Source organism: Micromesistius poutassou (genome assembly GCF_964030765.1).
Source record: "Micromesistius poutassou genome assembly, chromosome: 2".
In the NCBI taxonomy this organism is placed as follows: Eukaryota; Metazoa; Chordata; class Actinopteri; order Gadiformes; family Gadidae; genus Micromesistius; species Micromesistius poutassou.
Genome location: NC_140272.1, coordinates 3,211,716 through 3,234,521, shown reverse-complemented (window position 1 = coordinate 3,234,521; position 22,806 = coordinate 3,211,716). Strand labels below are relative to the sequence as shown.

Genomic DNA, 22,806 nt, shown 5'->3' with positions numbered 1-22,806 from the left:
GTTTTAGTAGTATTTTTAGAGCAGGTAGAGCAGGTAGAGCAGGTCTTCTTTCTTGGGATTTAATAGAGCGGGTTAACAGACCATTTTCATTGCTTCGAGGAGGTCTGGTGGTCTCCGTATATAATAAATAAATAAATAAATTGGGAATTTATTTTCAACTTCAGAAGGGGGGGCGGGCTGTGCAGGATTCGTCAAAACAAGTACAATAATCCAATTTATGAGAATTTTTCAGCAGACCCCCTCAAAAACTGAAACTGAAACTGAAACTGAAAATGCATTACAATAATGGCTATGAACATGTGACACGCCTACATTTTTTTGGCCCATTCTTTTCAACGGGTCTGCGTCCACGTCACGTGACTTGCTATGGTGGTTGCCATCGATCGCCTCCCATATCTTTCTATTTTCCACAGTTTAGACTTGTATATTAATAAGTTACTTTTGTAATCAACTTGTTTTGTAATCATTTTTTTAAATCTCTGTCTGGTGGCTAGTTACGTCACTCTGAGAGATGCGCACAGACATATTTGGTAGTGATACAGCCTATAACCTATTCGTCAAAGCAAAACACCAAGCTCATTGATTTAACGAGGCAGGGTTACTTGAAATAATTCATTAAGTTATTATGTGTGAGAGGTCATTCCTCCTCCTGAGTGTGTATTGGTTAGCTAACTATTTCTGGTGATCGAAATCCTCATTGCAAGCTTCCTATTTATGTCTAGTGTACCCCTACTGTCCACAAGCACCCCCCCCCCCTCCCCATATGGATATGGAGAATTGTTGCCACGTCCCAGTGGTGGTGGTGTCATATATATTTTGGGGCGCCCCAGTGGCGCACTGGGCTAAGGCGCATACCATATAGGCACAGTCCTAATCGCAGAGACCCAGGAGCGAATCCGGCCGGGGTCATTTACTGCATGTCCTCCCCTCTGTCTCTAGCCCTAAAGGAAGTGATGAAATAGGTAACTTCTGAGTCAAGGACAGTAACAAGTAAGCTATAGACCTGGGGTCTCTTTTTTATCAACGGGGGTCTCAAAGGATGCATACGATTATCAACTTGGGGGCACCAGCCCTACAAGAAATTACTCCATTTGATCTCGTTGCACCTCACCAGCTCGCTTGCAAGATTTTGGCCTGAAGTTCTTCCAAGACCTACACCCTAGCCATCCAACATGCATATCTGAAAATCAGGCCTCTCTTTAATAATGACAAAAAGTTATGAGAGAAATGCACATTAACTTTTTGTTATCTCATAAGGGGCATGGTGCTGACTCTTTTTGACCTTTTGACCCCAGGCTTCAAAAACCTGTCCACAGGCCAGCTGTGTCTACACACCTTAAGGCACACATTTACACCTCCATCCCACTAAAAATGGGGACTAGAAACTAATTCACATTTACCTTACTGTTGGAGGTCACGCCCCCTTTCCCGCCTTTTTGAGAAAGCTAGAGATGCCAAAATGTATATACACATTTCCCAGGGTCCTGCGAATGACATATCTGAGATTTCTAGCCCTTACAGAAATTTTTTTTCCAAAATTGACAGTTTTTTGGACAAAGCATCTCAGAAGTGTTGCGTGCAAGACCTAGTGGATCAGAATGTGGTAGAAATAAAGTTTTTGGGATAGGAAGGTCCTACCGCCCTGAAACTTGACTACCTTATTCTAGTGCCTAACTGGGACCCCCACACCGAAACTTGGCCTTCTCGGACCCCGATGGCAGGGAGGGTTAGGGGTTCGGGTTCGGGTTAGGGTTAGGGCCGGTCTTTTTCCAGAGACCCACAATTTTCACAGAGGAATCCCAAGATGCATGCTGAAGATCTAATGGACAAGATTCTATCTCTTGTCAACTAATTTAGATTCATTTCTATCAACGGCTTGATGCCAATGCGTTTCAATGGAGCATTTGATGATGCTGTGTGAGCCTTTCCTGTAGAACTGGAGCCCCCAAGTTGATAATCACATAGGGTTATGGTTGTCCTTTGAGACCCTCTTTGATATAAAACAGATCCCAGGTCTATAGCTTACTGCTTAATGTCCTCGCCTAAGCCACCTATTGCATCACTTCCTTTAGGGCTTCAGCCTCCTAATGAATCACTTTAGTATATTTGAATGCCCTCTTTCATTTCTATGACACCACCACCACTGGGACGTGGCAACAATACTCATATTGGGTGGGTGGGGGGGGGGGGGTGCTTGTGGACAGTATGGGTACACTAGACATAAATAGGAAGCACACTCAGGAGGAGGAATGACCTCTCACACATGATAACTTAATTAATTGTTTCAAATAACATGCCTCGTTAAATCAATGAGCTTGATGTTTTGCTTTCACGAATAGGTTATAGGCTGTGTCACTACAAAATCTCTCCATGCACATCTCTCAGATTAGAATATCTGTTGTTATCTGTGTATCTGTCTATTTCCTAGCCAGCGGACCCTAGTTACGAAAAAAACAACACTTGACAATTTACAATGTGAACGGTGCATACATTGTGTACATTAATGTTCCTCATCACAGCGTCCTGCTCCTATCACAGGAACCTAGAATCAATATGTTCGGGGGTTTGTTCAGAATATTGTGCATATAACGTGTATATGTATTAAATGCAGGATATATGCGTGGATGTTACAGAAAATTAAATAATGGTCAGGTCGTGTAGTCGATGGCAACCACCATAGCGCCATAGAATCCTGCACAGCCTGCCCTACATTCTCTCGAAAATAAACTCCCGATTCAAATGCATTGGTTTAATATTGAATTAATTAAATAAATGTAAAAAAAAAAATATATATATATATATACAGGTATATATATATATATATATATATATATATAATATAAATAAATATAATATAAATAAATATACAATTATTTAGTCATAATATTATAATAGATCATGTAGCTATGTAGCTTATCGTTATAACAAGATCTGTATCTGACCATTGACATATGTGACGGACACATAAGATTGACTGGCGTCTGGACCAATGGGAGTGGGAAGCAGATACGGAAGAGAGGCGGAGGAGGCGGGTGGCGAGAGAGCGCGGGAGACAGGAGAAGATGGCGATGACTCTGGAGAACGGGAGAGGAAGTTTCGTGGACGGAAAATAACCGCTTGGTCGAGGAGACAAGTGAACCGGACCCTGGAGCGTGTGAGCTGGTGTGGAGTGTGGTGCTGGATGCTTCCAGCTGGAAGACGGCTGGCAGGTCTTGATAGGGAAAGACGGCGCCGGAGTCTACAGTGGATATCGATCCAGACCGGCAGATCCATTGCACGTGTTCCCTCTCCAGTCTCACTCTCTTCCTCCCGTGACCCTATCTGTGGCTACTGTTGATTCATTACTGTGTTGTAAGGAAACTATGTTTACTGTTTGAGGTTTAGGTCATCTGCAAATGATATTTGCAAAGCAAATATTATTATTTATTTTATTGCTATTTTCATTATTTCTTAAATTGCCCAATGGAACTGCAGCTTAATTGAGTTTCAATAAATGTATTGTTACTTTTCTTTAGGATATTCAGTCTGTTTTTCTGGACAAAAGGGGTGGGATATATTCTAATGTTTTCTCACAATATCACTACATTGACCGCATCACTTAGCTGCCCCGCAGTAATTCCCAGTTAATGCTCGCGTTACACATACATATTTATTTATTTATTTATTATATACGGAGACCACCAGACCTCCTCGAAGCAACGAAAATGGTATATTAACACGCTCTATTAAATCCCAAGAAAGAAGACGCCATACCTGCTCGAAAAATGTAATAACGTTTTTTTTTTAGTTGTCAAAGGTCCCATGGCATGAAATATTCGAGGTTTTCTAACATTAATATGAGTTCCCCTAGCCTGCCTATGGTCCCCCAGTAGCTAAAATTGCATTAGGTGTAAAACAAGCAGGGGATATCTTGCTCCGCCTTTGAAAAAATGAACGCTCAAACGTGCAGATTTAGGACCTGGCCCCATATGTCGTCATATGGGGCCAGGTTACCTCCCCTTTCTCTGCTTGGCCCGCCCAGAGAATTTGGCCCGCCAATGAGACAATGAGCTAGGGCCGTGCGATCGCCACATGTGTGTGTGTGAATAGACACACTGTAACGCAAGTGTTCTTTGTTATTTGGATAACCATTCTGCTGTTGGTGTTATGGTGCATAACACACAACACAATAACGCAAGCTTGCATAAAGCTCCCATTTGGTGAAAAGACTAGACTGCGTCAGGTTCTCTGAGGTCTCTGGTATTTCCACAATGAGATTCGTAGTGCGGGTTTTCTAGGCCAGGGTTGAGAAAGAGCCCCGCTGCCCGTTGCCCGGGGTTGTCTCCCACCACTGCCCGCTACCGTGTCTGAGAAACCAACGCAGTCATTTGTGATTCATAATATCATCCAGAGGCACAAACAGCTTTTGACCATGATAATATATATTATATTATATAGATATTTAAATATAATATGATATTATTTAGATATAGAGCTCCAGGACTCCAGCCGGAGCACCCGGAGTGTTCAGTGTTCCACTGTAAACACTAGTGCGTGGCCGCAAGCTGCTCAGGGCCACACCCCCACCCTCCACCTTGACCTGCCTCTAAAAACAGCACATTTGTGGAGAGCTCATTGTGGGACTGGCTCGTAGTGGCTGTAACCATAGATATATATAGAACACTAGATGTCTTACGGCGGAGTCTAGAACTTCCGCACTGGTGGCCATCTTGCCCCAGTAAGCTCGCTCACCCATAACATTGTGTTGGTAGTGGTACATGTACTTTTTAAACAACCATTACTTGCTCAATTTTCAACCGATTTTCAAACGGTTTGGTTTCTTACAAACTACTACTATTTGTAAAGGGAAATCTTGTACCTATTTTAGATTATTGTTGGTTTACTAATGGTGTTAGCAAAGATAGGGTTAGGGTAAACCCTTAAATATTTTCATTTATGTTTAAGTATTGTACCGTTATTGTGTAAGTGTTACCGCTAAGGCACACCACAATCCCAACCAACAATTCAATGCACACCAACATATAATTGTAGTGCATGATTATGAAAAATATCACACACACATTACTACCAGGATATTATACATACTAGGTTCCATTTTCATAATATTTCACAGAAAATCAGTTATTGTATTATTGTAAAATATGTATTGAAATGCAATAACTTGCATGATGTTGAACAAGTAGACAATATTAAAGCAAAAATAAATAGTACCCATTATTTTGTCAGGATTATGTAGAAAATCATGTTACTTCACACTGGTTGGAAACAACTGCTTCAGAGTATTGATAGGTTACAGAAGTGGTCAAAATAATATTAATTCATAAAAACAATAACAATAGAATGGAAATCATTATTATTTTTTTAACGTTTTTTTCATTAATACACAGGATCAGATGTTATAATACCTTGTGCCAAAATCCAAGGAAAACACATATTCAGAGGCCCCTGTCCAAACCAACCTTACAAGCACGCTGGCTACCAAACTACCAACCAAAGGTGAAAAACACGATAAATAATTACCTATCCTAGTACCTATCCTATCCTAAGGCTATCACAGCCTAAAAACAGCAATGCCACCTTCAACAGACCCAGGCTCCGTTTAAGTGCGAGCTCCAGGTAGTGACAATGCCCCCCATGACCAAACCAACCTTATAAGCACACTGGCTACTAAGCTACCAACCAAAGGTGAAAAAATCAAGACAACTAGCCCATCTAACAGCAGTAAATACAGCAGTATGCAGTAAGCAGAATAATAGTGATGAACCCTATTATATTAGACCTGTGGATGCACACTCACCTCAAGCATCAGGGACTTTCCTGGGTGCAGCAGAATGAATGACTTGTATGCAGTATTCCCATCTGGTATTTATTTACGCACACAGATGGAGTATTATCTGAGCATGCGTGTGCTGAGCATGCATGAAAGTTTGTGTATACAGTATATTATGTATTTAATACAATCAAAATAATGAGAACTGTATTGGATTTACACCTAAATATCAGTTTCCTGGAGAGAGGTTTATTTTTAAATAACTTAAAATAAAATCAATCCTCAAAGACACAGTGCAAAGCTACTAAAAGTTTAAGAGTTTAGATAGTTTATTTAAATGATGGTTGTCTCTTTGTAGAAGGGACCCAACACTATAACTAATGACTTTTATTGAGAGAGTTGTCAACAGAATTATGTCAAATGTCTTCTGCACAACAGTTAAACCAATACATTTTTGTAGATAGAAAGAAAAACATTTTAAGCAAGTGTGTTATAGTTCCAGAGTCTCCAGAGTGAAATGCATAAAGTCAGAGCAGATAACTGATATCTGGTTTTCAATAGTTGAATGTTGTTCAGATCTAAATAGATTTTTTAAGGAGATTTAACATGTTGAAAGTGAAATAAGGTGTTCTAAATTAACTTGGCAGAAGACTCTCTAGACTTTAGACTAGATTGAGGGCCAGTAATTTTCCTCTTTTAACACACCAAGTACCTTTTCAGGTACTTCCGGAAGGTCTTGTCTCGCAGCCCATAGACAAGGGTACTGATGAGACGTGGCAGGATATTAATGAATACAGACACAGTGAATTGAATGTCAAGCACTGCAGCAGGGAGGAGGTTGTTGAGACCAATCATGATCAGGTGGCGGACATAGGTGAGCATGCAGAGGACCAGCTGGAAGCCGTGAAGGAGCACAGTGTTCCTGCCTTTCTTGGCATCCGCTGAGGCAGCCTTGGCAGCAAACAGGATATTGAAGTAGGTGTAGAAGAGGACGAGCCAGACCAGGACCAGGAAGATGATGCTACAAGCGTCTTTCTTCTCTTTGAAGTACGGATTTCTGAACACTGCGGTCGGCATACAGATGACCCTGGAATGGAGGAAATCAAGGGGCTCCGTCCCAAGCATCACAAAGAGATCTGGTAGGACCGTGAGCCCACTTAGCAGCCAGATCAAGCCAATGACCAGGTAGGTCTTCTTCACAGTGCAGATTTGGGCATGGTGGAGAGGAAAGCAGATGGCGATGTAGCACTCCACCGCCAGCATTGCGAGCGTGAGGGGTGTGTTACGGTTAGACAGGATGGCCATTAGCAACAGCAGGGTACAGGGCGGCACAGGCAGGGTGATGGAGTAGTTGATGACCTGAATGACGCCAAACAGGGTCAGAAGCATCATATCGTTGATGACCAGGTGGATGAAAAGTATGTAACGGGGGTTCATGTAGAAGATCTGGACAAAAAGGTCATGGGTCAAGGTCATTGCTTGCTTTCTTTCACCTCCTCATCCTCCTCATCGTCATCCGCTTATCCGGGGTCGGGTCGCGGGGGCAGCAGCTTTCTCCCTTTCCCGGGCCACATTGACCAGCTCTGACGGGGGGATCCCAAGGCGTTCGCAGGCCAGTGTTGAGATATAATCTCTCCACCTAGTCCTGGCTCTTCCCCGGGGTCTCCTCCCCACTGGTCGTGCCTGGAACACCTCCCAAGGGAGGCGTCCAGTGGGCATCCTTACCAGATGCCCGAACCACCTCAACTGACTCCTTTCTAAGCAAAGGAGCAGCGGCTCTAATCCGAGATCCTCCCGGATGACTGAACTTCTCACCCTATCCCTAAGGGAGAAGCCAGCCACCCTCCTGAGAAAACTCATCTCGGCCGCTTGTATCCGCGATCTCGTCCTTTCGGTCATCACCCATCCCTCATGACCATAGGTGAGGGTAGGAATGAAGATCGACCGGTAGATCGAGAGCTTTGCCTTGCGGCTCAGCTCTCTTTTCGTCACAACAGTGCGGTAAAGCGAACGCAATACCGCCCCCGCTGCTCCGATTCTCCGGCCAATCTCACGCTCCATCGTACCCTCACTCGCGAACAAGACCCAGAGGTACTTAAACTCCTTCACTTGGGCTAAGGACTCATCTTCACATGCTTTCTTTCACAAAGACCTGAATCCTTCCCTTGACCTTACCTCAAAAAGCATACATAACCTTAAAGGGCCCCTATTTTACCACCAGGTTTGAGGCTTATTAGTCATTGGAAGATATTTCAAAATGGATCCACTGGTGACATCACAAGTAAGGTGTTAATCTATAACAGATAAATGGACTCCCCGGTTCCCCGCATGGTTGACTGTACCAACTGGTAGTCTGGACTGGATTAATCCATTATACATCTAGGGGGGCATCATCCTATGTCGGGATGTCAGTGGAAGTTTTTGAAATGGCTTGCATTCATCAGCCTCAAACTTTAACCACCTCAACCTCACCAACACCCAACATTAACCACAAAAACCTCACCAAGCCTAAGAAACCTGAACCAACTAAACCTCATCAGAACCTAACTGAGAAATACAATCAAATGAAGAGGTTTACATTAATGTTGGCTGATTTCTAAATGGCTTGTGTCCCCACACTTTAATCCCCTAAAATTCACAAAAAAGAGGTAACCACCTAAACCTCACTAAAACCTATGCAGCCTTAAAGTGATGGTGAACAAATCAACTTAAAATAACCATAACATATCACAGACAGATGTATCTACTACAAACCTACCAAATATATAGAAGATAAAAGTGTCAAGAAGATAAAGGTGTGCAAAACATCTAAAATCCGGCTAATAAATGATTGAGGATCGCAGGGGAGTTGTCTGAAGCCCGGCTGACCTGATATCTGGTGAATATGTGGACCAGGGTGCCGTTGATGTAGTTGATGAAGAAGCAGAGCACCACCGCGATGACGTGCTTGATCGCTGTGTTTAGTGTGTCTGTGCCCACGGAGGTCACGCCTGTGGCGTTCCTCTCACTCCTCAGCATGTCCATGGGTCCCACAACACTCCAAAGCTCTGTCAAAAGAACTACTGTGGTTATGAGGAGGGCAACATTCAATTCTGGCACACTGCCAACATAAGTTATTAAACTAATAATAATAATAAAAAGATATATATATATATATATAATATATTTTTAGGCAACAAATGGCAAAGGATCATATATAATTAAGAAGTTTAAAGCATTGTATGAATCACCCATGTTACAAGGACAACATTCAATTCCCTTATAATACATAGTAAAGGCAAGGCAAGGCAAGGCAACTTTATTTATGTAGCACTTTTCATACACAAAGCAGACTCAAAGTGCTTCACATATAAACATTGTCATACAATAAAATAAAATAATAGATAAGTAAAAAGTAAAATAGATAGAAAATAAAGGCAAAGTTAAAAAAAAACATTTTAGAAAGGCAGAGTTAATAAAAATGCATAAAAAAATAAAAGCAAACTGAATAAAAATATACAATTCATAACAGATATGAGATCATTTTCTTGCTTATACTGTATGCCAGGTTATCCTACAACCCCAAAGACACATAGACAGACGGACAGAAGATAAATAGACAGTAGATACATTCAATAGAAAGAATGTAGAAAAAGAGTTACATACCCACTTGAGCCAGGGACATCAGGACCAGAATCTAACATCTGAGGGCCCGCACTCAGAGAGGACTTTATGTAGGTTTGTTCAGAGAAGGGTGGCACGCAAATGTGCCCTTGGGACTTGTTTTACCATGCGTACAGAATAGTTAGTTTGTGTTTGGGTATGTGTGTGTGTGTGTGTGTGTGTGTAAATATGATTTATTTAGTATATCATCCAACTATTTATTATAGTTGGATGATATACTATTTATTAGTGTGGAGTCATGTCATTGCTTGATGTTCAGAATGAGAAACTATGTCAAACTTATTGCTCTTACCAAATCCACAAATAGTAGTATCATCATATTGGATTAACTTATTTCTTATCTTCTTGAGAAGTTAGTGTGGAGGCTCATGGCCTCAAAAAAGAGCACGCTTTCTTCATAATACGAATATAACCATGTGCCTATTTCCCATGATGGATTACAGATGGTTCAGTTTGGATATAAAATAAATGCTTGAATAACTTGAAATAAATCTTTATTCATGTCAAGTTCTGAAACTTTGAACGGTCAAAGCATTCCCGTCTCCAGCCTTTGCAATAATTCTTCGGTAAACCACAAACAGAAATAATTTTTAATTTCTAATGTTTTCAGAAACAAAGTGTGGCACCTTTCAGTAATGTGACCTTTCTAGAAATGACCACATCTGCCCTAATCATTTCATCACTTTTTTTAATGGAAACAAATCAAACTACCAAAGCTCTGAAGAACTATTTGAGCGAGTGCATGGGACACAGCACACTCTTAGTCTTGGTATTTTTCCACAGTATGTCTCTCTTCAGGTACCGTCTGAAGGTCTTGTCCCGAAGGCCGTAGACGATGGGACTGAGGAACCTTGGGAACATCTGAATGACGATGTAACAGATGAACAGTGCATTGCTGTAATGTGTGGGGAACCAGAGGAACAGACTACGCTTCAGCACAGGAGCGACGTAGGTCAGCATGCAGAGCAGCAGCTGGAAGGCGTGCAGCAGGACGGTGTCCCTGGCCTTCTTGGCGTCGGCGTTAGCCCCTTTAGCCGCTACCAGGATCTTCACGTAGACGTAGAACAGGATGAGCCACACCAGCACCAGGAACACAATGTTGTATATGTGGACTTTCTCTATGAGTTCGGGGAAGAGGATATCTCGCACGCAGAACACCCGTGAGAAGAAGTACTTTAGGGGTTTGGTGGCGAGTGTGCGATCAGGACGTCGGGAATAATGGCCGCCGAGCTCACCAACCAGATGAGGCTAATCAGGGTGTAGGTCCTCCTGATGGTGCAGAGCTGAGTGTGGCGCAGCGGCAGAAACACAGCTATGAAGCACTCCATCGCCATGCACACCAGGTTAAGGGGTGTGTTCTGGGTGGTGAGGGCGGCCAGGGTCATCAGTGAGCAGCAAATACACACGTTGATTGAGAAGAAGACGTAGCTGAGGATGAAGAGCAGCACGGAGACGGTCAGTTGCAGCATGTCGTTCAGCACCATGTGGATGAAGAGGATGTAGCGAGGGTTCATGGAGAAGATCTGGAAAGTAACCCATTACCTTTATTATCATCTATCCAAAGTGACTTGAACAGAATTCAGATTCCTATCATTAAGGAACAGGAAGGGCATCTTGCTCTAAGATACCTTCTGCTAAGCAGATGGTGTTTGGAGAAGGCGTGGACATTGGGTAACTGGTGTCTGGGGAAGGCATGGACATGGGGTACCTGGTGTTTGGAGAAGGTATGGACCAGGGTGCCGTTGATGTAGTTGATGGAGATGAAGAGTGCCACAATGATGACATTCTTCGCTGTGGTTATGTAGAGTCCTTCGCGAGAATGCGTTACAGTCACCACAGTGATGTTATTGGATGACAGATTCATGAGGCAGCATGGACGCCGTTCCACACACCTGTAACAACAAACACATACATGTTAGAACACACACACCCATACCTGCAACAACACACAAACAACTAAATACACACACCAGTTAGAACCATATCATTATTATATTAACTTAAAACAGCTTTCATTTACATTGCCAACAGTTAAAGGATTTAACCTGATAAAAATACTGGCACACTGCCAGTGTAAAAATGATAAAAAGAATTATGAAAAATATTTTCAGGCAACAAATGGCAAAGATCATATATAATGAAGAAGTTTGAAGCATTGTTTAAATGATACTCAATGGCAAACGACTCTTTTCGCATCACCCATGTAACACGGAGGATAGAGGCCCATGTCTACAACACAAGAGAACATATTGATCCCCTTGTTATAACACACACCTGTTAGAAGACCCACGAGTTATAACACACGGCTGTGGCAACAGATCTGTTATAATACATGCCCCTGTATCGTCTGTTCCAAGAATACACACCACATTACATTACATTTATTAAGCTTTTATCCAAAGCGACAGCTTTAAACTCCTCCAGCACCTAGCCTTTGGTAATGCGTATCACACTATATTCCTCTCATACCAAACTACAGACAATGCTTCAAACAGGAAACAAAATGTAGGGGCACTTTCACTGCCCGCCTGAGCAGTGGCGTATATGTTAGTTTATTTAACATTTCAGTTCAGTCATTTCATTTTCAGCTGTTGCCATGTGTTCCATCAGGTTTGGGGTGTTGTACATAAGCCTACAATGTATAATAATATCATAATAATCCCCCCAAAAAAGCAAGGAATTAAGTCATTGTTTCGAGTTAAAATGATATCAAGGGACAATATGTAAGATTTGCAATTTCAAAGTAGCTCAAGTCTAAATTAAAAAATCAAAATCACTCTGCTCCTCAACCCTCACTCCCTAATCCCTCCAATCCCTGCCCACCCTAAAGATCTACGAGGCTCACTGAAAAAAACTCTGAATACAATATTTATTTAGCAATATGTTATCAACACTGCCCTCATGTACTGTTAAAACATTGAGCAGACAAAAAGCTGCAACATTTAGGGCCTAATTCAATAACCTAGTAAGTATAACAGTATATAATTAAAGCTGAAAGAAGCATTTTACGGGTGCCAAGCCTAAAGCCGACCAATAAGACCCTGATAGACCATTAGGACCCTGACGCAGAGGGTCTTAATGCCACGCCCATCTCGATGCCACGCCCTAATTGAAAATATGTGGTATTTAATTTTTTAAACGACTGTTGGATTGGACTCAAGATCATAGGAGTCCATCTTGATGTTGATAGCATTTAAGTCTTTACGCGTTTTAAACCTCAACCTTTGTGCTTACCTCCTGAATTTCCTTGTGAGGAAGCTGCACGATTGTGAAGGACCGCACAAATGCAGGAACCCTCGAGTCTAGGACCCCACAAGCTGGAGTTAACCAGAGAGAGAAGATGTTCAGACCCTGAGATGGTGTGGTCTTCAGCTACAGGTCCACCACCCGCACTGTAATTTATATATATATATCAGAGAAAGCAGCACTCAATGGCTTCAGTGAGTGAGTGAGTGCGTGTGGTAGTGCGTGTGTGCGTACCTGCATGCGTGTGTGCATACGTGCATGCGTGTGTGTGTGTCTGTATATACACAAACATTACATTGATTTGTTATGTTGGTTTCTGCATTCGCAGAATGCCCAGTCTCAAACCAAAGTGTAGCATTGCTACATTGATCCACAGAGGAAAACCTAGCAGTTTCACAATAACTGCTCTAAAATTGTGAGATGTGTACTTGTTTTTTCATTCATTAGTCATACCGTCAAACCTTAGGACCCCCTCATGGTTGCTTGCAACTATATTTAGGGGTCCTACGAACCGTAGGAACCCTGTTGTATTCGTTAGTATTATTATTATTTTTATCCTGACTTTTTGGCTCCAAAAGTTATAAAAATCGGCAGGCTTGTAGAACTCGTAAAGTTAGTAAGGGAATCAAAAGATGGGCCAGAATAACACATAGGTGGCGCTATAACAAGGCCTTGAAGTTCAGGAATTCAACAGGCTGCTATTACCACTAGGAAGGTGCAATTTGCATGAAACTTGTTATACATGCACCATTTGTCATGATGAACAACTTTCACATTGCAACCCATATGGTCAGACCATTGGGATATAGTGCAGTGACCACAACTTGACCAAACACCCACAAGTGGGAAAAGCTGCAAACTTGGCACACATGTACCAGGTCACTGTGGGACTATATGGTGTTTAATTCATAGCAATAGGGAAAAAGACGGCAGAGATATGCATTTTAAAGTGAAATACATGCATATGTATACAGCTCTACAACACGTTTAAACAGCTCTAACATTGCATCCAAAACACGTAGGCTCAGCTGTTAAATGTGGCTATTAAGAGGAGATTCCATAGTATATCCATGCCAAATTTGAAGACTATATCTGAAAAAACAACCAAAAAACATTTGTTTGAAGTTCTCCCTTCTGAACCATGGCCTCTCTACAATGCAGGCTGGGCCTTAAAGGGGTACACACGTTATTTCGCAAACATCCGTTTGACAGTGGATTTTGACACAGTAGGCTTTAGAAACGTGGTTGGTGATTGTTTTGCTATGTTAACTGCCGGTAAACCAGTTTGTAAGACATACCAATGCCATATTACCATACCAACCAAGCTCACCATACCTCCACATACAAAAGACTTCTATTTCTCAAAATATACTCCAATCTTCCCTTGGCAGTCTACGGTCATACTGTTGGTCATACTGTCATACTGTCGTTCATACAGTCATACGGTCATACTGTCGGTTATACGGTCATACTGTTGGTCATACTGTCATACTGTCGGTCATACAGTCATACGATCATACTGTCATACTGTCGTTCATACAGTCATACTGTCATACTGTCGTTCATACAGTCATGCGGTCATACTGTCGGTCGTCATACTGTCATACTGTTGGTCATACTGTCATACTGTCGGTCATACGATCATACTGTCATACTGTCGTTCATACAGTCATACTGTCGGTTATACGGTCATACTGTTGGTCACAGTAGCGAACCGTGACTCTTAAACCTTGGCCCTCCGACCGCCCTTCCCCCGTCACAAAAAAAGCAAACCACCAGCTTAGCTTACTGTGTTCTCTCTATAGTACTGCAAAAGTTACCTATGAGAATTCCAGCTCTGAAACAAAAATTAATACGCTAGTCCAGCCTTAGCAATGCAACAAGCAAACAGCACAGAGAGAGTGAGAGTTATCACCAAAACAAAAAACAGCTATCTCTTAAGCTTAAGCAAAATGCAAATCCTCCTGACAAATAATCGCATCATCACACAAGCTGTGTGTGCACTTCAGTAGAATATGACAACGGCCCGGAGTGCCTAACTCTAGCCCCGGGAAAGGAGCGACACACACGGCGAAATGCTGATCTGTGTCCCCCTCGGGAGCGGGTCCGTGGACTCCAGCCACGCCGGACACACACTGCGGTTTCTCACTGTCCATAGTTCTGAAGTCTGTCGCTGCTGTGTGTGCGCTGTCATGATACAGCGCGCACAGCATTACATAAAATATTATGCACATTTACCGTGCATAATGAACGCTGAGTTGGTAAATTTACAGATTGACTGGTAATTCTGCACAATGACCGTTTTCCCAAATAAACCTTAACATACACAAAACAGTGGCAGAGGCGGCCAGAATAAAATCAGTTGGCACGACAGCCTATATGTTTTTAAATAACTTACCCTTTGATGATCGCAGTACTTGAAAACAAAGTCCATCCTCCCGTCCTTTTGGATGAAGTGGTTGATGGCGACTGATCCTTTGCTTTTAATTTAATTTACTTTTGCTCCTTGGTTGATCCCGTCATCCACGGGTATCGCGTATAGTTGGTGGAGTTGAAATGCCTTTCAAAAGCTTTGGTTTTCTGAACCAATTTTAGCTCTGGTGTGGGTCTTCCTGTTACGACTAACTCCAACTATTTATTAAAAGTTAACCTAGAAAACGGCGTAGATAATAAATCAGAAACAATGTCCTCCTCCTCGGTTACGTTACTCGCGGCGGCTGCCATCGTGAAGTAAACCAAATCATGCCCCATAAGCTAGCTAGCTAGTTTATTGGCTTGTGATTCGTGTCCCTCACAGTGGGCGGAACTTGTCATAAAGTTAGCGATAACAAAGCCCACCCATTTAGAGGGAAGATACGATTGGTCAATTTTACTGTCATTTGAAATTAGTCTCATTGAATTACTATTACTCGACCCTCTGTGAAATTAATTAAAATTTTAAAATTTTCCTTCCCAACAACTGCCGAGTCAGCAAACTTCTGATAGGCTGACAAAGGGGCTTCTTTCATTTGACCCTTCACATTCCAACACAAATTGAATAGGCAGGTTTGAAGGGTTTATTTCCTTAGAAACATTTTTGTTTAGATGTTGATTGTCAAATTATGAATTAATAAAATAAAATTAGAATATCTTAGGCCCTCGAGGGCCCTGACGGTTCCCCTCTGGTTGGTCGTACTGTCATACTGTCTGTCATACTGTTGGTCATACTGTCATACAGTCATACTGTCTGTCATACTGTCATACTGTCGGTCATACGGTGATACTGTTGGTCATACTGTCGGTCATACTGTCGGTCATACGGTCATGTGAGAATGTGAAAATCCCTTCTCACTGTCTCTCCCCTCACATCATATTTAATGTGGTATTTGGACTTCCGGAGCACTAGGGGGCAGAAGGTTAACCCAGCCTTGGGAAGTTCCCCTTGTTATTGGTATGACCCAATCAGTCCACCTGGGACTGATTGGCTTATTTAAGGGGAGTCTCATTTTGTGGATGGGGGGAAGGTGCTGGATTGATGAGAGGCCAGTCCTAGAGCATATGGTATATGTTGTTAGGCTAGGCTATGCTGATTGATGCAACCAGTCATTTATTTTTGTAACATTGCTTTATTTTTCTAACTAATGGATTTATTTTGGTTTATTTATTTTGGGACCTTGGTTTTGGAGTAAATAAAACTTCACCTTTTTGTCCTAACACCAGTGCCCTCGTTTTTGGCCCACACTCTCAAACCTGGCTGTCGTCTTCAACTTTTCTTTGCCATCATCCAGCCGCTCACGGGCCGCCTTTCACAGGTCATACTGTCGGTCATACTGTCATACTGTTGGTCATACTGTCATACTGTCAGTCATACGGTCATACAGTAGGACCCCTTCATGGTTGCTTGCAACTATATTTAGGTTTGAATTAATCTTAAAAGGTGCAAATACCTCCCTATTTAGTCATATGTAGGTATATCAGTTATTTTTCACATATACAAATTAGAATTGTTTTCATTTCAAATCTAACAGCTGGTACAATAGTTGGTATTTCAATGTAGTGCAGGCTTTCAATGTATGGTGTCGAGTGTTTCGCCTATAATGGGTTTTCATAGCATGAGGGCTATGTGAGAACCTTCAGTCGCACTAGGTGGGAAGACCTCTCCTGGGCCGTCGCCTAGGAGGGCGGGTACCCTATACTGGTTTCCCTTCGGCCCCGGGGGTTAACCTGTGCTGGCCCTCCTGGTACGTGTTAGAGATCCTCGGAGATCCTCAGCTCGGTAGAGGAAGACTCTGGTTTATGTGTCCAACACGGGTCACTCGTTTAAGCCCCTACAAGGTTAAGCTAAATTCATGCTACACACGTTTCGATCGAACTATCGAATCGGTGTCTCTTACCACCTCAGTCCCTGTGGGCCACGAAGCGGGGAACAATTCTGAACCTCTATATATTACCTCACTCTCCGGACCAGTCGCTATCAACCCTGTTTGTGTCATGCACCACTCACCTATCGTGCAAAGGCTGGGAGAGCTGCGGGCTGTCCGTCGGGCCCCTACCGGGGAGCCGGATCAATCACAGAGGAACGGATTTAATTGCTTACTGCAAAACGTAGTGAGGTAGTTTTATTTAGTTTTAAGAAACTTGTTTACACAATGACAGAGAAAAGAATAGTCAAGAGAAAGGGGATTAAATGTTAACAGAGTAATATATAATACAGTTTTACACAGTTACAGAAAATTACGATTTCATTAAGAGTAAATGTTAAATCACCATTAGGGGTTTTCTTAAGAGGTCTACATGCTCTTTCCTCCGCATGTCTATTAGAGTCAACAATTGAGTCTGTTTAGACTGCGTGGGCAGTGTTTCAATAAACCATACAAGTAAATATTAATAAACAATACAAGCAATTATCAATAAACCAAACAAGAAAACTAGATATAAGAGAAATATTCCCGCCTTCGCAGCTTGGTACTGTGTGGGGGCTATCTCAGTAAACCAAAAGAAAGAAGTATTTCCCGCCTTCGCAGCTTGGTACTGCGTGGGGGCTATCTCAGTAAACCAGACACCAGATAAAATAAGGGGGGGATCCTTGTAGCTCAAGTTCTCCGTAGAGGCTGCTTCGATAAGCTAGCAGGGGGAGAAAAAGCAGGAGAGGAAGAAGCAGTCCTCGGGGTCCGATAGTCAACGAGTGACTCCATCAGACCCCGTGGGTCAGTGAGTAAAAGAAGGCAGGAGAAGAAGTGCTGCCGAGAGGGTCCTGGGTGCGCTCTATATATATAGGTCGCCAGCTGACTTGTGCGTGCGAAGACGCATGCGACGTTGCGATAAAGCTATGTTCCGCTTTCTTCAGGGACAGAGGGGTATGGGGGTTCCTGTTTCTACGAGACAGTTGGTATAATTTGTGCTGACGCAACAGCTCAAAAGTTCAACAATTTAACAGCGCTGAAAGTCTGTTTTTTTTTCCTTGAGCAGATGCGCACGTTTGTTCCTGTGTTCTTCAGAGGCAGTTGGTATACTTAGTGTTGAAACAGTGGACCAGTAGTTACCACAATTCAGCAGTTAACAGATGGCCATGATGGTTCCGTTTTTCTTTGAGGGAGTCAGTACACTTATTGTTGAGACAGCAGATCAGCAACACATCAGTTTAGATACAGCAGATCGGTAATATAACAGTTTAGATACAGCAGATCAGTAGGTACAACAGTTCAGCAATTCACCAGAGTTCATATATTGTCTGGATTAAAAACGGATGTCCTGCCCTTGATTGGGCATCGGGAAGCTTAGGGCTAGGTGCGTCAATGTGTGGCCCACAGGCACACAACAATGGCCATTAGTCCTAGGAACAAAGTATTGATTTATTACGACAAATGACTGTTGCCAGATTTCAAACGAAAACCAAGCATCAGCATTAATTAAATGAACAAGAGGCCATCTGATTAGAAACATTGTGTACAAAAATTATAGTCAGAATAAAATGATAGGTTATAATGAGGCTTAAACTGTTAAGAGTGAACGAACTCAGCGACTTAATGGTTATGATCGGTCATGACTTACCAATATTCTGACTGTCCATTGTGCTTATTTACGAGTAATTTAGAATAATTGGCAAGTTTACAATAAGGGTAAACTTACTTTTAAGGGTAAAATATGAACATTCATTACATTCATGCAGTAATGGTGTTCATGTTTACTAATGGTGTTCATGTTAGCTAAGGTAGGGTTAGGGTTAACCCTTAAATATATTTCATTTATGTTGTACTGTTATTGTAAAGTGTTACCGCTAAGGCACACCACAATCCCAACCAACAATTCAATGCACACCAACATATAATTGTAGTGCATGATTATGAAAAATATCACACAGACATTACTACCAGGATATTATACATACTAGGTTCCATTTTCATTTCCATTATGTAGAAAAAAATCGTTACTTCACACTGGTTGGAAACAACTGCTTCAGAGTATTGATAGGTTACAGATGTGGTCAAAATAATATTAATTCATAAAAACAATAACAATAGAATGGTAATCATTCATTTTTTTTCCCATTGTTCATTCATTTATAGCATTAAGTTTACATGGTTTAAACTAAATATTTCTGAAATTAAATTGATGTTATAAAAGGTTAGGGCTGTTATGATCCTATTTGAACCTGTTGACATTAAATTTCTGTTAATAGTGTTATCTAGGTTTGATTTGTTTAAAACCAGCATTAAAACCATAAAAGTCATAACTTATTAATCTTATACTGACCTAACTTAACTAAAGCTTATATCAGCAGGTTTGTGGCTAATGATGAACCCTATTAGATTAGACCTGTGGATGCACACTCACCTCAAGCATCAGAGACTTTCCTGGGTGCAGCAGAATGAATTACTCGTATGCAGTAGGATTCCCATCTGGTATTTATTTACGCACACAGATGGAGTATTATCTAAGCATGCGTGTGCTGAACATGCATGGAAGTTTGTGTATACAGTATATTATGTATTTGATAATCAAAATAATGAGAACTGTATTGGATTTACACCTAAATATCAGTTTCCTGGAGAGACGTTTATTTTTAAATAACCTAAAATAAAATCAACCCTCAAAGACACAGTGCAAAGCTACTAAAAGTTTAAGAGTTTAGATTATTTAAATGATGGTTGTCCCTTTGTAGAACACTATAACTAATTACTTTTATTGAGAGAGTTATCAACAGAATTATGTCAAATATGTCATCTGCACAACAGTGAAACCAATACATTTTTGCAGATAGAAAGAAAAACGTTTTATAGTGTTATAGTTCCAGAGTTGAAATGTATAAAGACAGAGCAGATGGAAAACTGATATCTGGTTTTCAATAGTTCAGTGTTGTTTAGATCTAAATAGATTTTTTTTAAGGAGATTTAACATGTTGAAAGTGAAATAAGGTGTTCTAAATTAACTTGGCAGAAGACTCTCTAGACTTTAGACTAGATTGAGTGCCAGTAATTTTCCTCTTTTAACAGAGCAAGTGCCTTTTCAGGTACTTCCGGAAGGTCTTGTCTCGCAGCCCATAGACAAGGGTACTGATGAGACGTGGCAGGATATTAATGAATACAGACACAGTGAATTGAATGTCAAGCACCGCATTAGGGAGGAGGTTGTTGAGACCAATCATGATCAGGTGGCGGACATAGGTGAGCATGCAGAGGACCAGCTGGAAGCCGTGAAGGAGCACAGTGTTCCTGCCTTTCTTGGCATCCGCTGAGGCAGCCTTGGCAGCAAACAGGATATTGAAGTAGGTGTAGAAGAGGACGAGCCAGACCAGGACCAGGAAGATGATGCTACAAGCGTCTTTCTTCTCTTTGAAGTACGGATTTCTGAACACTGCGGGCGGATTACAGATGACCCTGGAATGGAGGAAATCAAGGGGCTCCGTCCCAAGCATCACAAAGAGATCTGGTAGGACGGTGAGCCCACTTATCAGCCAGATCAAGCCAATGACCAGGTAGGTCTTCTTCACAGTGCAGATTTGGGCATGGTGGAGAGGAAAGCAGATGGCGATGTAGCACTCCACCGCCAGCATTGCGAGCGTGTGGGGTGTGTTACGGTTAGACAGGATGGCCATTAGCAACAGCAGGGTACAGGGCGGCACAGGCAGGGTGATGGAGTAGTTGATGACCTGAAGGAGGCCAAACAGGGTCAGAAGCATCATATCGTTGATGACCAGGTGGATGAAAAGTATGTAACGGGGGTTCATGTAGAAGATCTGGACAAAAAGGTCATGGGTCAAGGTCATTGCTTGCTTTCTTTCACCTCCTCATCCTCCTCATCGTCATCCGCTTATCCGGGGTCGGGTCGCGGGGGCAGCAGCTCAAGCAAGGGGCCCCAGACTTCCCTTTCCCGGGCCACATTGACCAGCTCTGACGGGGGGATCCCAAGGCGTTCGCAGGCCAGTGTTGAGATATAATCTCTCCACCTAGTCCTGGCTCTTCCCCGGGGTCTCCTCCCCACTGGTCGTGCCTGGAACACCTCCCAAGGGAGGCGTCCAGTGGGCATCCTTACCAGATGCCCGAACCACCTCAACTGACTCCTTTCTAAGCAAAGGAGCAGCGGCTCTAATCCGAGATCCTCCCGGATGACTGAACTTCTCACCCTATCCCTAAGGGAGAAGCCAGCCACCCTCCTGAGAAAACTCATCTCGGCCGCTTGTATCCGCGATCTCGTCCTTTCGGTCATCACCCATCCCTCATGACCATAGGTGAGGGTAGGAATGAAGATCGACCGGTAGATCGAGAGCTTTGCCTTGCGGCTCAGCTCTCTTTTCGTCACAACAGTGCGGTAAAGCGAACGCAATACCGCCCCCGCTGCTCCGATTCTCCGGCCAATCTCACGCTCCATCGTACCCTCACTCGCGAACAAGACCCAGAGGTACTTAAACTCCTTCACTTGGGCTAAGGACTCATCTTCACATGCTTTCTTTCACAAAGACCTGAATCCTTCCCTTGACCTTACCTCAAAAAGCATACATAACCTTAAAGGGCCCCTATTTTACCACCAGGTTTGAGGCTTATTAGTCATTGGAAGATATTTCAAAATGGATCCACTGGTAACATCACAAGTAAGGTGTTAATCTATAACAGATAAATGGACTCCCCGGTTCCCCGCATGGTTGACTGTACCAACTGGTAGTCTGGACTGGATTAATCCATTATACATCTAGGGGGGCATCATCCTATGTCGGGATGTCAGTGGAAGTTTTTGAAATGGCTTGCATTCATCAGCCTCAAACTTTAACCACCTCAACCTCACCAACACCCAACATTAACCACCTAAACCTCACCAAAACCTCTGCAACCAAAACTACTCAAACCTCACCAAGCCTAAGAAACCTGAACCAACTAAACCTCATCAGAACCTAACTGAGAAATACAATCAAATGAAGAGGTTTAAATTAATGTTGGCTGATTTCTAAATGGCTTGTGTCCCCACACTTTAATCCCCTAAAATTCACAAAAAATAGATAACCACCTAAACCTCACAAAAACCTATGCAGCCTTAAAGTGATGGACGACAGAAACAAATCAACTTAAAATAACCATAACATATCACAGACAGATGTATCTACTACAAACCTACCAAATATATAGAAGATAAAAGTGTCAAGAAGATAAAGGTGTGCAAAACATCTAAAATCCGGCTAATAAATGATTGAGGATCGCAGGGGAGTTGTCTGAAGCCCGGCTGACCTGATATCTGGTGAATATGTGGACCAGGGTGCCGTTGATGTAGTTGATGAAGAAGCAGAGCACCACCGCGATGACGTTCTTGATCGCTGTGTTTAGTGTGTCTGTGCCCACGGAGGTCACGCCTGTGGCGTTCCTCTCACTCCTCAGCATGTCCATGGGTCCCACAACACTCCAAAGCTCTGTCAAAAGAACTACTGTGGTTATGAGGAGGGCAACATTCAGTTCTGGCACACTGCCAACATAAGTTATTAAACTAATAATAATAATAAAAAGATATATATATATATATAAAATATATTTTTAGGCAACAAATGGCAAAGGATCATATATAATTAAGAAGTTTAAAGCATTGTATGAATCACCCATGTTACAAGGACAACATTCAATTCCCTTATAATACATAGTAAAGGCAAGGCAAGGCAAGGCAACTTT

The 22,806-nt window shown here is 42.3% G+C and overlaps 1 protein-coding gene across 1 annotated transcript; it reads right to left on the bottom strand.

The window, feature by feature from the left end:
* Positions 1–6,466: 6,466 nt before the first annotated feature.
* On the bottom strand, positions 6,467–8,794 carry LOC311339226 (odorant receptor 131-2-like; the record flags this gene model as incomplete). The annotated part of the gene is made up of 2 exons (XM_084464604.1): positions 6,467–7,216; positions 8,639–8,794. The coding sequence occupies 2 exons, from the start codon at positions 8,792–8,794 to the stop codon at positions 6,467–6,469; spliced, it is 906 nt and encodes a 301-aa protein (XP_084320730.1).
* Positions 8,795–22,806: the final 14,012 nt, after the last annotated feature.